This window comes from Sorex fumeus, unplaced genomic scaffold, assembly GCF_029834395.1.
Source record: "Sorex fumeus unplaced genomic scaffold, SorFum_2.1 ptg000094l, whole genome shotgun sequence".
Lineage (NCBI taxonomy): Eukaryota > Metazoa > Chordata > Mammalia > Eulipotyphla > Soricidae > Sorex > Sorex fumeus.
Window position 1 is genome coordinate 8,064,304 of NW_026606151.1, and position 15,378 is coordinate 8,079,681.

The 15,378-nt window shown below is 46.5% G+C and overlaps 1 protein-coding gene across 1 annotated transcript in view; it reads right to left on the minus strand.

Annotated features, from left to right (window-relative positions):
* DTNBP1 (dystrobrevin binding protein 1) overlaps positions 1-15,378 on the minus strand; it is a 105,067-nt gene that overhangs the window by 51,555 nt on the left and 38,134 nt on the right. The window contains exon 6 of the mRNA XM_056132269.1: positions 14,106-14,238. Coding sequence (XP_055988244.1) covers positions 14,106-14,238 — 133 coding nt within the window. The remainder of the gene's footprint in view (positions 1-14,105; positions 14,239-15,378) is intronic.

Genomic DNA, 15,378 nt, shown 5'->3' on the forward strand with positions numbered 1-15,378 from the left:
AACAATGGCTAGGATCCAGAGATTATCACACCAAGCTCCCGGGAGAGAACAAGGCAGAGTCTCCTACCCTGTGCCTGACTGTCCTAACCAGGGCCCAACAGCTGAAGACCTCCGGGCCCCAGCCAAGGCCATGCTGGGACCACTCTCCACACACTTGGATGAGCCTCATGCATAAAAGAACTGGCAGAGGAACCCAGGTGTGTGGGACCCGGGGCTGAGATCTCCAAGCCTGCACGGTTTGGGACTCGACCTGCAAGTAGCTAGACAGTTACACCCACCAACTGCCGTGTAACCCCAACAACAGCCAGGATCCAGAGATTATCACACCAAGCTCCCAGAAGTGCGCGGCCGCGCAACATCTTATCATCTTATTCCTACTTTGGACAAACTGGCAGGCTACCGAATATAACCTACACACACGGCAGAGTCTGGCAAACCCCCCGTGGCGTACCCAATATGCCAAATACCAGTAACAATGAAGGGTCTCATTCTCCTAACTCTGAAAGAGCCTTGAATATGGCACTTTTTAAAAAAAAAATATCTCAGGGCTAGGATGAAGGAGACGTTACTGGGGCCTGCTCGAGGCAATCGACGAATAACAGGATGGTCGTGATCTTGTGATCTCTAGGAATCAAGAGGAAGAAGCTCATACACTTATTCTGACAGGAAGGGTTGCTGAAGGACTGAAGACAGAACTACATTTTGAAGGAAATTATAAATGATGATGATGAAAGGAAATCCTTATTGAGAACAAGGTAGAAGTCAGCACAAAGTTCAAGGGGTAAAGGACATACTTAGCATATGCAAAACCCTAGCACCACTGCATCCCAAACCCCAGCCTTGGTGACCCACAGTACAATTGGGTGTGGCTCCTATGGGATAAAAAAGAACACAAAAGTGATTTTTACTATTAATCATTATGCCACATGACACTCAGTGTTCGGTCACTCTCCAAACTTTATTTAAAGAAAAGTAAAACTAATATTAGTAAAAAATTCTTAAAACTTATCTTTAAAAAAAAAAAGACATCTTTGCTGTCTACTTGTTGATCCCTGTTACCTAAACTCCCAGAGCACTTTCTCAGTGTTACAACACCATTGCCCTGCCTTAATACGACCCAGCCGTGTCCCCTATAATTACCCTGCAGAGCTCCTGAGACAAGAGATCGTGTCTCAATGGCCCGGATCACCTGTGTGCTTAGAGTCAGACCCAACGGACACTCAGAAATCATGATTATCAAATGGCTGAAGAAGAAGTAAGAAGATCTGCTTTAGGGTAATAGATACACTGCAGAGAAGAGGGGACATGTGGGCAGCAAACCTGGGTCAATCCCCAGCACCGCAGGTGGTCCCCCATACCACACCTTGAGTGATTCCTGAGCAGAGCCAGAAGCAAGCACTGAGAAATTCTGGGTGAAGCCCTGTGTACCAACCCCACCCCCCCAGTAAAAAGAGAATCTCTGCTTCTTTAAAGAGGTTCCTGCTAGAGTTAAGGAGAATTTCAATCTTTATAAAAAAATTTGTTCATAGCGTATCTTATTTGTTGGTTTTTTTTTTTTTTTTTTTGCGTTTTGGGTCACACCTAGCGATGCTCAGGGGTTACTCCTGGCTTTGCACTCAGGAATTACTCCTGGCGGTGCTCGCGGGACCATATGGGATGCTGGGAATCGAACCCGGGTTGGTCGCGTGCAAGGCAAACGCCCTACCCACTGTGCTATCGCTCCAGCCCCTAGCGTATCTTATTTGAAAAACTGCTTACCACTTGCATTTTCATAACTGCGAGTCTTATTTTTCATAGTTTAATCACATTTTCAGGTCACATAGAACTAAAATACCCTTTTAGACTTTACCAAATTTTCAAATTTACTACGTTCAGCAAATGCCTTTATAAAATTTAGCATAACAAACCCTGAAACCAACACACTGAACAAATAACCACGGACTCAAAGTCTAAGAAGATTTCCAAAGAGTGAACTGCTCTTTAATCATTTTCTCAACAGGATGTGAATTATGAGGGAAGAGTTAAAAGAAAGAAGTCACGCCAATAAATGAAACTGGGGAACTTGCAAGAAGTATAGTAAATGGGTATATGCATAAAAATCAATGAAATCAGACCCACAGATGCAAACTTAATAGATTGGAACCAATGGATAAGTATCTCCATAAATACAATCATTTCACAGATGGAAAACACTTTCTCTAAATATTAAACCGCTTCCCTAGAACAGACCCATGACACAAAGCTAACATGGAGCGTCTAAATAGCAAAATACCACGTTGAAAATGCCAGATGCAAAATCAACTGTACCACTTTTCTTCCACATTTGATAATGGTTAGGGGAATTTTTGTCTTAAAAGTGTGGCCAGCAACACTTTTTGCTTAGGCTCCTTAAAGAGCATCCCTTCTCTACTGCGGATAGATTCTATCACCATGACAACTTGCTCACAGGCATCATCTCATAGGTTCTCTCTAAAAAAAAAATACAACCCATCATTCTTTCTCACAAAGCCTGCTGTTTCTCAGCACCCCTAGAATTCAAGTGTTACCTTACAGGCTTGGAGGGTCTGTGATGGGTCAGACAGAAGGTGGACTGGGTAGGGGGTGGGGGGGGGTGGAAGGGGAAAGACAGTTCTCCAGGGTTGGGTGCACTGTCTTCATACTGCATTTTTTTTTCGTTGCTTTTTGGGTCACACCCGGCGATGCACAGGGGTTATTCCTGGTTCTGTACTCAGGAATTACTCCTGGAGGTGCTCGGGGGACCATATGGGATGCTGGGAATCAAACCCGGGTTGGCATCATGCAAGGCAAACACCCTACCTGCTGTGCCATTGCTCCAGCCCCTCAAACTGCATTTTAGATACCTCTGTTGTCATTTATTCTGCCAGGAGGTGGTTAAATAACATAAGCATTGTCTGTAAAGAAAAACCTCTTAAAAAGCTAAGTCATTATAAAAAAAATGCACTAAGTCTTATTTAGCATACTATATACACATATGTACGTATATCAATACATGAATTCACTGTCACTGTCACTGTCCTCCCGTTGTTCATCGATTTGCTCGAGCAGGCCCAGTAACACTGTGAGAATTGTTACTGTGTTTGACATGAATTACTTTTTATTTTTGTCACAATGATTTACAATACTGTCAAGGACAAGGTTTCATGAGTACAACCCAACAGTGCCACAAGCCCCGCCAAGAATGTCCTTTTCCCTCCACCATTATCTCAAGGGACCGGACGTCCCTCCCTGCCTCAACACCCACCTCCCCCTGTCCCACCCTTTTTTGCTGCCAAGGGAAGCTCAGGTTTGCAGACTGGTTCTTTGAGGCTGTTGCTTTGGGGTTCTGTTATTTTCCTACTATCTTTCTTTATATCCCGCAGAGGGGAGGATCATTCTGTATTGGTCTGTCTCTTCCTGGCTGACTTGACTCAGTCTGATAGTCTCCCTTTCCAACTATGTGGCAGCAAACTGCATGATTTCATCTTAGAGCTGAGTAGTATTCCACTGTGCATGCATATACCACAGGTTCTTCATCCAGTTGTCTGTTCTAGGTTGTTTCCAGATTTGAGCTACTGTGAAGACAGCCACTGTGAAGATGTGCCATGACACAGGCATGCGAATGTCTTTTCCAACCCTCTTTTTTTGTGGGGAGGCCACACCCGGCAGTGAGCAGGGCTTACTCCTGGCTCTGTGCTCAGGGATCACTCACGGCAGTGCTATGGGAACTATATGTGGTGCCGGAGGGGATCGAACCCAAGTAGGTTGTATGCATGGCAAGCGTCCTACCTTCTATACTTTCACTCTAGCCCATAAATGTTTTTACTGACTAGAGTTTGGGGACCTTTGAAGTAAATGCTAAGGCACATCAGGTACCAGGAGCACTGCCAGGAGCAATTCCTGAGTGCAGAGGCAGAAGTAACCCCTGAGCATTACTGGGTGTGGTCTGCCCAGAAAATGAACACTGAGAGAGTACAGAGGTTTTGGTGCTTGCCTCACATACGGCCAAACCTAGTTCAATCCCCAAAACCACCTATGTTCCCCTGAGCACTGCAGGGAGTGATCGGTGAGCACAGAACTCGAAATAAGCCCTGATATTGCCAGGTATGAGCCAACCCACCCCACCTCCCCAGAAAAATGAACGCTCATAGTACTGAAATGAATGGACTGGGGGGCGATATTAATTAAGAGGCTATCACTATAGTTGAGGCTGCAGGATTGGGCTAGGAGCCAGGAAGGGTCTGAGACTTCTCACTTGAGAAGGGCAAGAGCATACTGAAAAAATACCAGATGCACTGGGTACCAAGGGGACAGACGGTGATGGAGAGTTCTCTGCCTTCTCCATCTCCAGGATCGCTCCAGCAGCCCAGAGTGTGAGAACACCGCAGGGCTGGACCGTAATTTTAGCCATGTTCATCTGAGGACTAAAATAACTGGCAGATTATATATTACTGTAGGCATTTCTTAAAAAAAAAACCAAACAAGCCAGTATTTCATGACAAAATATAATAATGATTATATTCTCAAATGATTCTGGGTCATATAAGATTTCAGACAGTATTCCAAATTTAATAAGCTAGTTATAAAAGATAGAAACTTATTATGGGGCTACATTAGAGTATAATGCACAAGCTATAATTAATCTATCTTCAGAAAAATCATTATCTTTATTTTTTTTTAAAAAAAGAGGATAAACATAATTACATCTTGCTCAATTCTAGTAAAGTTTTCTCAAGATTATTACATTTTTGTCTTAACCACTATCAGCTGCAAATGTTTACTTTGGACTATCACTGTCCTTGTCTGTCCTTGTCAAGAAACAAAAATCTTCACAAACTCCAAAAGGCACAATAGTATTTATCCAATAGGAAGGCAAAGCTCACGGCAAGAATACTGCTAGCCAATTAGAGAGATATGTATTATGATTACTTTATTTTGCAATGGGGCCACACTGGGCCATGCCCAGAGCTTCCTCGAGTCTCTGCTCAGGCTTCAGACCGAGCAGTGCATGAAGGACCACATGGGGTGCTGGGATGTGAACTGGAGTCACAGCAAGAGCCATAACCTTTGTACATATCTCCAGCCCAAGAGACATTATAATTAGGTAAAGGTAAAGGTAAAGGCCCTCCCGTTGATCATCGATTTGCTCGAGCGGGCCCAGTAACGTCTCCGTTGGAGACTTTGTTGTTACTGTGTCTGGCATATCGAATACGTCACGGGGAGCTTGCCAAGCTCTGCCTTGCGGGCGAGATACTCTCGGTAGCTTGCCGGGCTCTCCGAGAGGGGCGGAGGATTCGAACTCAGGTTGGCCATGTTGGCTGCGTGCAAGGCAAACGCCCTACCCGCTGTGCTATCGCTCCAGACTATTATAATTATTTATTATTATTATTATTATTATTTTGGCTCTTTGGGTCACACCCGGTAATGCACAGGGGTTACTCCTAGCGTTGCACTCAGAATTACTCCTGGCAGTGCTCGGGGGACCATATGGGATGCTGAGAATCAAACCCGGGTTGGCCACACGCAAGGCAAATGCCTTACCAGCTGTGCTATCGCTCCAACCCCAATAAAAAATAAAATAATAAATAAAAATTTATTATTTTTAAAGAACTAAGTCCGAGCCTGAGTTTCTAATATTGATGGTGAAGAGAAAGTCCGTTCCAAACATAGCTTGGGAAACTGGAGTATGAGTCCTGAACTCTGTTTCCCGTCAGCCCGAGGATCTAATCATCTGTTCCACAGTCTGAGCACAACTATTCCCGTGACTACACGTCAAATCTGAATCTGTCAGGGTTGATTCTAAGAGACACTTCAGGGGAAGGATTTCGTTAATGTTTACTTCCTTGCCAACTCATAAGCTGGGGTTTTATTTAGAAAAAAGATTTCAGGCATGGGCCCAGGGGCAGCGCAGAGGCCACGAGCATCTGCCTTGTACACATACCTTCACGGGTCCAAATGTCCCCCCGTCCCTCCTGGACAAGCGTGAACCTGGCACTCTGCAGTGACCACAGACACAACAGATGATTCCGGCCACCACAGCCCGGAACAGGGTGACCTCTGGTGAGCGGCGTGAGCGCTGGGAACTTCTCAGCTGGGATGCGGGCTCCGGGGTCTCTCCTCTGGGGAAGCCCACAAGCTCGCCCATTCTGCCTCTCTCCTCCCTCACCCCTTCTCCTCCCCCATTCCAATTTCTCTAAATAAAACTATTTTGCTAAAATAAAAAGTAAAAGCAAAGACGTGTGAGGTATCATGATCAGGAAGTGTGACCCCTGGTGTTTATCCCCAGCAAGGAACACAGCAAAAAGGGGGGGAAAAAACAATATATATATATATATATATATATATATATATATATATATAGCAGGACTTGGACAGTAGGCAACAAATCACGGTCACGGTCCTCCCGTTGTTCATCGATTTGCTCGAGCGGGCCCAGTAATGTCTCCATCATGAGACTTGTTGTTACTGTGTTTGGCATATTGAGTACGTCACAGGTAGCTTGCCAGGCTCTGCCGTGCAGGCGAGATACTCTCGGTAGCTTGCTGGGCTCTCCGAGAGGGGCGGAGGAATCGAACTCGGGTCGGCCATGTTGTCTGCGTGCAAGGCAAACGCCCTACCGCTGTGCTATTGCTCCAGCCCAAGGCAACAAATCATAGAAGGAAAAAAAATATATATATATATATATATATATATATATATATACATACTTCTTGGAGAGCCCTGCAAGCTACCGAGAGTATCCTGCCCGCACAGCAGAGCCTGGCAAGCTTCCTGTGGCATATTAGATATGCCAAAAACAGTAATATAACGGTCTCATTTTCCCGACCCTGAAAGAGCCTCCAATACCGTTGGGAGACGAGTAAGGAGAGGCTGCTAAAATCTCAGGGCTGGGACGAATGGAGACGTTACTTGCACCTGCTCGAGTAAATCGATGAACAAGGAGATGACAGTGATACAGTGATAAATAGTAGGAGAGATCATAAGAGGTTACGGGCTTGCCTTGCATGTAAACGATTCCCCCGCTTTGTCCCCCAAACCCCTCCCGATTAGATCCCTGGCACTGCATAAAGTCGTCTGAGTACTGCCAGGAGTGATCCCTGACCACCTCCAGGTGTGGCCCCCAAACAAAATAAAACAAACAAACAAAAATTAATGCAAAGCAGGCCAGGGAGAGAGCCCGATGAACCGCATGCTGTGCACGTGAGAGGCCCAGGTTCTACCCCCGACACCATACACAGTTCCCTGAGCATCACCAGGACTGACCCCTGATCAGAGAGCCAGAAGGAAGCCCTGGGCACAGCCAGGTGTGGCCCCCAAATGGGGAAAAATGTGTACGCACGAAGGCAAGTAGTGTGTGACCACCCCCCGGCCCAGCCCAGCCAACGATGAAAGAAAGAAGGTGGGGGGAAAAGGAGATGGGAATAATTTGTGTGTGTGTGTGTGTGTGTGTGTGTGTGTGTAAAATGTGACCAAGCTTTCAGGAACCCAACAAATTTACCCTTATCGAGCGATTTTTGTTCTAGTACATCGCGATTACCATAGTGAATCAAAAATAACTCACTATCAATTAATTACCTGGCAAACGTCTAAAGTCTAGCATTTAATAGAAAGGAATGAAGCCCAAAGGAAAATCAAGGAGCAAAGAAGGTCTCTCCCCTTTCTCTGTCTTATATGTCGCTGATTTTTTTTAACTTATAGGATAATTACAATAATTTTTGATGACTAATTATCTTTTTGCGCAGCTCGCGTCTGTTCATCCTAACATCTCACTTGGGAACCTCATTTTGATTGGCTCCCCCCACAATCATCTCTGATTTGCCTTTGATGAGATGCCACATCTTGCGGCCTCTCACTTGGGTGCCGGTTATATTTTTATTCCACAAATATCCTTGAGCTTTGTTTTGGCCAACAGCTCATTTATGTGGAAGCCGTGGGGTCCCCTTGAAGCTTGCTTTTCGGAGCCACCACGTAGGGTTCACTCAAGGGCGAAGAGTTACCTCCCACCAAGGGCAGCCCCTCCTGAGCGGACCTCCCAATGCCCCGTGAACTGTGAAGGTTCGCTACTCGGGTTTTTGGCAGTGTGAGTCCGGTTAACAATACACACACACCCAGCAGTGTTCAGGCGTGTCCCCCAGGGTGTTTGGAGGGGGGGGGGGGCCCGTGCTCTGCTGAATCAAACTCGGGCTGCCTCCTGCGTGCAAAGCATGGACACTCATCCTGGGAGCCGCCTCTCTGGGCCTGGGACTTGCAGCGTTCATGGGAATCCACTGCGGCCGTATCGCCGTCTCTCCCTGTGCCTCTCACCCCAGCCATTTGGTGCTCTGCTCTGTATTCCCACATTCTAGCTGCTTTGGGCTCCCCAAACCCGCTATCTCTTCGACCCTGGGTTAGTCAAACTCTGCCTGAGTCCCCCTTTCCTGGAAACCTTTTTTTTTTTTTTTTTTTTGCTTTGTGGGTCACACCCGGCGTTGCACAGGGGTTTCTCCTGGCTCTGCACTCAGAAATTTCCCCTGGCGGTGCTCAGGGGATCATATGGGATGCTGGGAATCAAACCCGGGTCAGCCGCATGCAAGGCAAACACTCTACCCACTGTGCTATCACTCCAGCCCCTTTCCTGGAAACTTTATCAAGAGAGAATCCAGGGCGCTCAAGGCCTTACCCCACTAGTTTCCTAAGAGGTTGCTTCTCTTCACTCAATGTTCGATGTCTTAAGGAAAAAAAAAAGTTCATTTATTTTGTCTGGCTTTGGGCTGTACCAAGTGGGAGGATAAACCTGGTCCCGATTACTCCAACCAGGGAGGAAAGCAAAGTCTACCTCATTTTTCATACGCAGCACCGCCTGAGAGAAAATTCTCTTCGTCTGGGGCTGGAGCAATAGAATAGTAGGTAGGGCATTGGCCTTGCACGCAGCCGACCTGGGTTCAATTCCCAGCATCCCATTTGGTCCCCAGAGCACTGGGGGTAATTCTTCACACTGGAGTAATTCCTGAGTGCATAAGCCAGGGGTAACCCCTGTGCATCGCCAGGTGCAACCCAAAAAGTAAAAAAAAAAAAAAAAAGTTCTCCTCTCTAGTCTCCGCTTGGCACCCAAGGGAAGCTCTGCTGTCCCACCTCAGGGGCCAGGAACTGTCTCCTGCGCTCCTCGGGGCCTCCCTTCAGGTTTCTGGCCCTATTCACTGTGGAGGACACCACTGGTTTTTCTGTTCTCTCAGCCCGAGTTGACCCTCAGGTGAAGCCTAGACGCCACCATGTCCACCTTTTTTTTTCTTCACCTTTTGATAATTAAAAAAAAAATCATTTTCAATTGAATCACTGTGAGATAGACCCTTCTAAATGTCCAGCTTTGTGAAGCAGAAGTACAAGCCAGCGACCTGTCCAGGTTAGTTTGGACGATCATGATGGGTCATTCTCAAGAACACAAACTGGTCAAGTCACAGCAGCTCAGGGCACTTGGCTACCCCAAGCACTGGACTGGAAACAACCCCAGAGCTCTGCAATCCACCCCCCACCCCCCAAAACAAAAACAAAAAAAAACAAAAAACAACCCAAGCCAAAAACACAGAAAGCAAACAAATGGAAACCCAAATGAATCAGCAAAAACTGTTCCTGCAGTTCAGCACGCCTGAAACATATTTCAAGTCCAACAAGAAAACTGTTAAAGTTATGAGTCATTTATAATTACACAGCATTGCTGAAATCACACTGTTCTTCAGGACGAAGCTATTTTCGGAGAATTCTGATGTCATCCTGCATGCTGAAGCGGACAACAAACGATCCAGGGTTTGAAAAATGAAAACTAGTCTCATTGACAACCACGCGTGATTTCAGCTATGCTGTGGGAGAATTCCAATACGCATTCCCAGGAATATTATGGCCGTCCTAGGAAGACGAAAAACTCAGCTGGTTAAGGTTCTGTATTTCTGGTCTAGAGGTTAATTGTATTTAATCTCAACCTTCTAGGCCAGAGAGAAAGCACCACAGGCCACTGGAGTTCATCCTGGCCACCCAGGGAAGCACAGGTATGATCCTCGCACGAAGTGGTCCCCCAAGCACTACCATGAGTGACCCCCAAGCACTGAGTTGGGAACAGTCCCTGAGCACAGTGGGTGGCCCAAAAAACTAATTAAAAAATCACAAAGATGCTACTTCTTGGCCCCTGGTTTTGGAGCCATATCCTGGCTGTGCTCAGGGCTGCTCCCTCCCCTGCCCCAGCTCTGTGTTCAGGAAATCACTCCTGTCACTTGCTTGGGGACCGTATGTGATGCCCAGGACTGAACCCGGGTCAGCTGCTTGCAAAGCAAGGAATGCTCTCTATTTCTTGATGCCGTGAGGCAGTCTGGCTGAGGCACATTCCAGTGTGAGCCACTATTGTGCGTATCGGTGTCAATGTGTTGATTCTACTTCTTCACCCTCCTCATGGGCTGGAGTGATAGCACAGCAGTAGAGCGTTTGCCTTGCACACAGCCGGCCCGGCCGAGCTGGGTTTGATTCCTCTGCCTCTCTCAGAGAGGCTGGCAAGCTACTGAGAGTATCTCGCCCACACGGCAAAGCCTGGCAAGCTACCCGTGATGTATTCAATATGCCAAACACAGTAACAACAAGTCTCACAATGGAGACGTTACTGGGTCTGCTCGAAAAAATCGATGAACAACGAGAGGACAGTGACAGTGCCAGTGACCCTTCTCATCTGATCTGTCCGTGATTTGGGAGCTCTGGTCAGCCCCTCATGTGTTTCTCTCAGAAGGGTGTTTCCACGGCCTACCTCTTACCCAGGCTAGGCCTACATGGGTTTTTCTCAGAAGGGCGTTCCTCCCTCACCCTCGATAACGCAGCCCTCCCCGGTCTGCCCACTCTAACATTAGCTTGTTCCATTTTCTTCAAGCCCATGTAATTATCTAAAATTATCCTTTTTTAAAAAAAAATAATAAGTCACACATTTATTGCCTATTTTTCTCCACAGTCCTTGGCTAAAAATGGAAGTTGGTTTCCAAATCTGAAGTCTAGTTTTCTAAATGCTAGCTTGACAAATCCGCAGATCTAAGTTATTCAATTCATATATTAATTTTTATTTTGGTGGTAGCGGCAGGAGTTCAGCCCAGGATCTCACGTGTACAAGGCAAATGCTCTCCTGCTAAGCTATATTCCTGGTCTAATATGAATCATTCTGAATGTATCAAATATATATTGGGTAGTGGTTACAAAAGACTATTGAGGGATCTGTGAGTTAGACTTGTATAGTTAACTTATCCTCAGGACTATCTGATAATTTAGAGTTTGGTATGAATGCTTCTGGACTGGAGCAATAGCACAACGGGTAGGGTGTTTGCCTTGCATGCAGCCAACATGGCTGACCTGAGTTTGATTCCTCCGCCCCTCTTGGAGAGCCCAGCAAGCTACCGAGAGTATCTCACCCGCACAGCAAAGTCTGGCAAGCTACCCGTGACGTATTCGATATGCCAAACACAGTAACAAGTTTCACAATGTTTCTGGGCCCGCTTAGCAAATCGATGAACAATGGGAGGATAGTGAGAGTGATAGTGATGAACGCTATATATATATATATATATATTATATGTATATATATTTATATGTACACACTCTATGACATTTTACCATTTATTAAGATAGTAGCTACACCTGTTTATAAACAGTATCAATAATATCCCTTGGTATGAAGAAATTACTAGAAAAGCCAGTGAGGTATTTTTATGTGTATAAAACTGCACCATTGTATTCCTGGACTGCATAGCTGCATATCCAACCGCACGACACATCATAAGACACTCCCTACCCATTCTCCGTAAGTACCACACCACATTTGATGGAGTTCAAATAGTAGGCAACAAATTATAGAGGGAAATATATGTATATATATGCATATATACATAGTTTCAGATATACATATGAAAGCTCACATCACTCAACCTTTAACAACATGTTAGTGATATTCTAAAGAATGTCTTAATGGCCCCTGCCAAATTAGAACAATCTTCCCAGGGCTGGAACGATAGCACAGGGGATAGGCCATTTGTCTTGCACGCGGATGATCAGGGTTCGAGTCCCAGCATCCTATATGGTCCCCCGAGCACCGCCAGGAGTGATTCCTGAGTGAAGAGCCAGGAGTAACCCCTGAGCATCACTGGGTATGACACAAAAAGCAAAAAGAACAATCTTCACATTGTCTCCTCTATGGATACTTTTTTGTAACATTCTTAGCAGCAGTGGTTTTCCATAACAGACAATATAAAATATATCATTTCGGTTGTCCTTTGGGACAGGGATTGGGGCTTGGGATGGAAATATCCCAAATTTGGTGGTGGGAAGGTATAATGGTGGTGGGATTGGTGTTTGAATATCAACTGTAATCAAATATTATGAACCACCTTATAAAATAAAAACATTTGGAAAAAAAAAACCTGCACCATTGCTTAATGTTATTTTCACTTAGCTAACCAACTGTAGGGCATTCGCCTTACAAGCGGCCAACATGGCCAACCCGAGTTCCATTCCTCCACCCCTCTCGGAGAGCCCGGCAAGCTACCAAGAGTATCTCGCCTGCACGGCAGAGCCTGGCAAGCTCCCTGTGATGTATTCGATATGCCAAACCCAGTAACAACAAAGTCTCCAATGGAGATGTTACTGGGCCCGCTCGAGCAACCAACTGAAGGAAGCTCTGCCCGACACTTGGGTTAAAGCATCTATGCAGATGCTTTTCCAGAGTGCGACTTGAAAAGGCACGTGTGTATCCCTCTCTGCCTGTGCTAAGAGTCTGGGCTGCAGGAAACCACCCTCACTGAAAGCAAAACCACCCTTTTGAAAGCAAAAACACCCTCCCTCTGGAGAGGGCAAGAAGAATCTCCTTTGCTAGAAATCCCCATCGTCAAATATCGGTTAAAATATCATGATTTTCTCAATGACAGAGACACCGGTGCCGAGAGCCGAGGGTGATTCAGTTCAGATTATAACTCAGGAGCCAAAGAATAAGAAAAGGAGATGCACCTGGGCATTCTGCAGGCCCGGACGCTGGTGCGGGCCCCGGCGCGGTCATGTGGGTGAGTGCAATCGTGTCCCGCTGAACTCCCATCATTACTGGCCTGCCCACTTTGTGGGCTCTGGCAGGAGCCGAATGAGAAAATACTTGGAGGTCTATTAAAAGGGCCTATCTCTAAGCACTGGAAGTGTGTAAGAAAATGATCCTTAATGCTCCCCGCTCTTTTCCTCTTCATCCTGCTCTGCGCCCTGGAGTGTACCGCACTGTCAGATACGCAGCCAGCCATCACACAGCCAGCCTCCCGAAGCACACATCTTCTTTCTCAGAGTGAGGAAAGGAGCATCACTAGCTGGGAGGGCAGTTTGTTACAGAGGTCGCAGTGCTCTGATTTGTTTTTAAAGAGACTCGTTCTTTGTGGACCAGGTCTTAAAATTCTCTTTCCTTTTTATTTTTATTTGCTTTGCTTTTGGGGTCATACCCAGCGATGTTCAGGGTTTGGTCCTGGCTCTGCACTCAGGAGTTACTCCTGGCAGTGCTTGGGAGACCATTTGGGATGCTAGGAATTGAACCCAGGTTGGCTGCATGCAAGGCAAATGCCCTCCCCACTGTACTATGGCTCCAGCCCCTTCTCTTCCATTTCTATCTGTTCCTCACAGAGCACCTGCTGCACTGGCAGACGCTGTTCTCCTCGAACCCTATTCTGAGGTGGGCTTGTGACCTTCCTCACCCAACACTGCTGAGGTCTCCCACCTGCTGACCTCACCTTCCTTTTCCTTCTAGAGTAATGACAGGAAGAACAGGGGCAGAGCACCTTGGACGTTTGTCAGAGGAAGAAACTGAGACCCGAGCTCCCTTCCTGGGAAAGCTCTGCTCACTGCTCTACTCCTCAGAACTCATCTCTGAAATATGGCAACAGATGGTGGGACCCCCCTTCCCCCACCTCCACCCCCCACCCCGGCCCATGCCAGGCCCTGGAAAGCCGATCCCTGAATGACAGTACATGCTGAGTGAAACCTTTGTGTTCTACCGGCCCAAACTTGTAAAGAAGCGCCTCGAAGTTACAGGGGGAAGTCTTATGCCTAATAGATGACCTTGGTGGTCACGTTTTCCAACTTACCTCTTTTTTTTCTTATAATTTTCCAGCTGCTGTGCCTGCAGGTGCTTGAATCTCTCTAATTCACACTGCCCACATAAATCCTCCAGATTCAACAGGCCGTTTTCTATCTCCTCAAAACTAGCTTCTAAAGTAGCTGAAAGAATATAAAGTAAAAAAAAAAAAGAAAAAGAAATTAAAAAAATAAAATCAGAATCTCTGATCATGAACAAAGAGCCCCAAAGTTCAAAGTTCAAAGTGTTCTGCATGTATTGAATGTTTTCTGGGGAAGCTGTGTGTGTGTATGTTTGTGGTGGGCGGTTGTCCCAAAACGGAGCCTAGGGGCCCAGGCTCCCTCCCAACAAGTCTTAGCCAACCCGGCCATTGTTCACTGTTTGGGCCCGGGGATTAGCAGCGTCCACGCTCTTTTGGGGATCTCAAGGGTCACACCCAGCAGTGCTCAGGGGATTGTAGTGCCAGGGATCAAACCTGGCAGATCACATAAGGCCTCTACCGTAACCCCATCTCTTCAGCCTCTTAGTCTGTATACATCTGTACGTGTGTATGCATGTACATCTAAATATACAGAAATACATAGATATACACACATATTTATTTGGCTTTGGAGGCTACAATCAGCTGTGCTCAGAGCTTACTCCTGGCTCTGTGGCTCAAAGATCATTCCTGGTGTTCCTTGGAACGCCAAACCACCAAAGGTAGTGCCCGGGATCAAACCCAAGTCGGATGTGTGCAAGGAAAGGGCCTCACCCTCCATACTATCTCTCCAGGCCCTTGTAATCGTTACTAAATTTTCTTTTTTTTTTTTTCTTTCTGGGTGAGTAGAGTGATAGTACAGCGGTAGGTCATTTGCCTTGCGAGCAGCCAGCCTGGCTGAGCCGAGCCAGGTTTGATTCCTCCGCCCCTCTCGGAAAGCCCGGCAAGCTACTGAGAGTATCTCGCCCGCATGGCAAAGCCTGGCGAGCTCCCTGTGGTGTATTCGATAGGCCAAACACAGTAACAAGTGTCACAATGGAGACGTTACTGGGCCCACTCAAGCAAATCAATGAACAACAGGAAGACAGTTCTACAGTGTTTTTTAGGTCACACTCAGCGATGCACAGGGGTTACTCCTGGCTCTGCACTCAGGAATTACTCCTGGCGGTGCTCAGGGGACCCTATGGGATGCTGGGAATTGAACCCGGATCGGCCATGTACAAGGCAAACTCCCTACCTGCTATGCTATCACTCCAGTCCCCTTACCAAACTTTCCAGAAAGAAAATGCATTCAAAACGTACT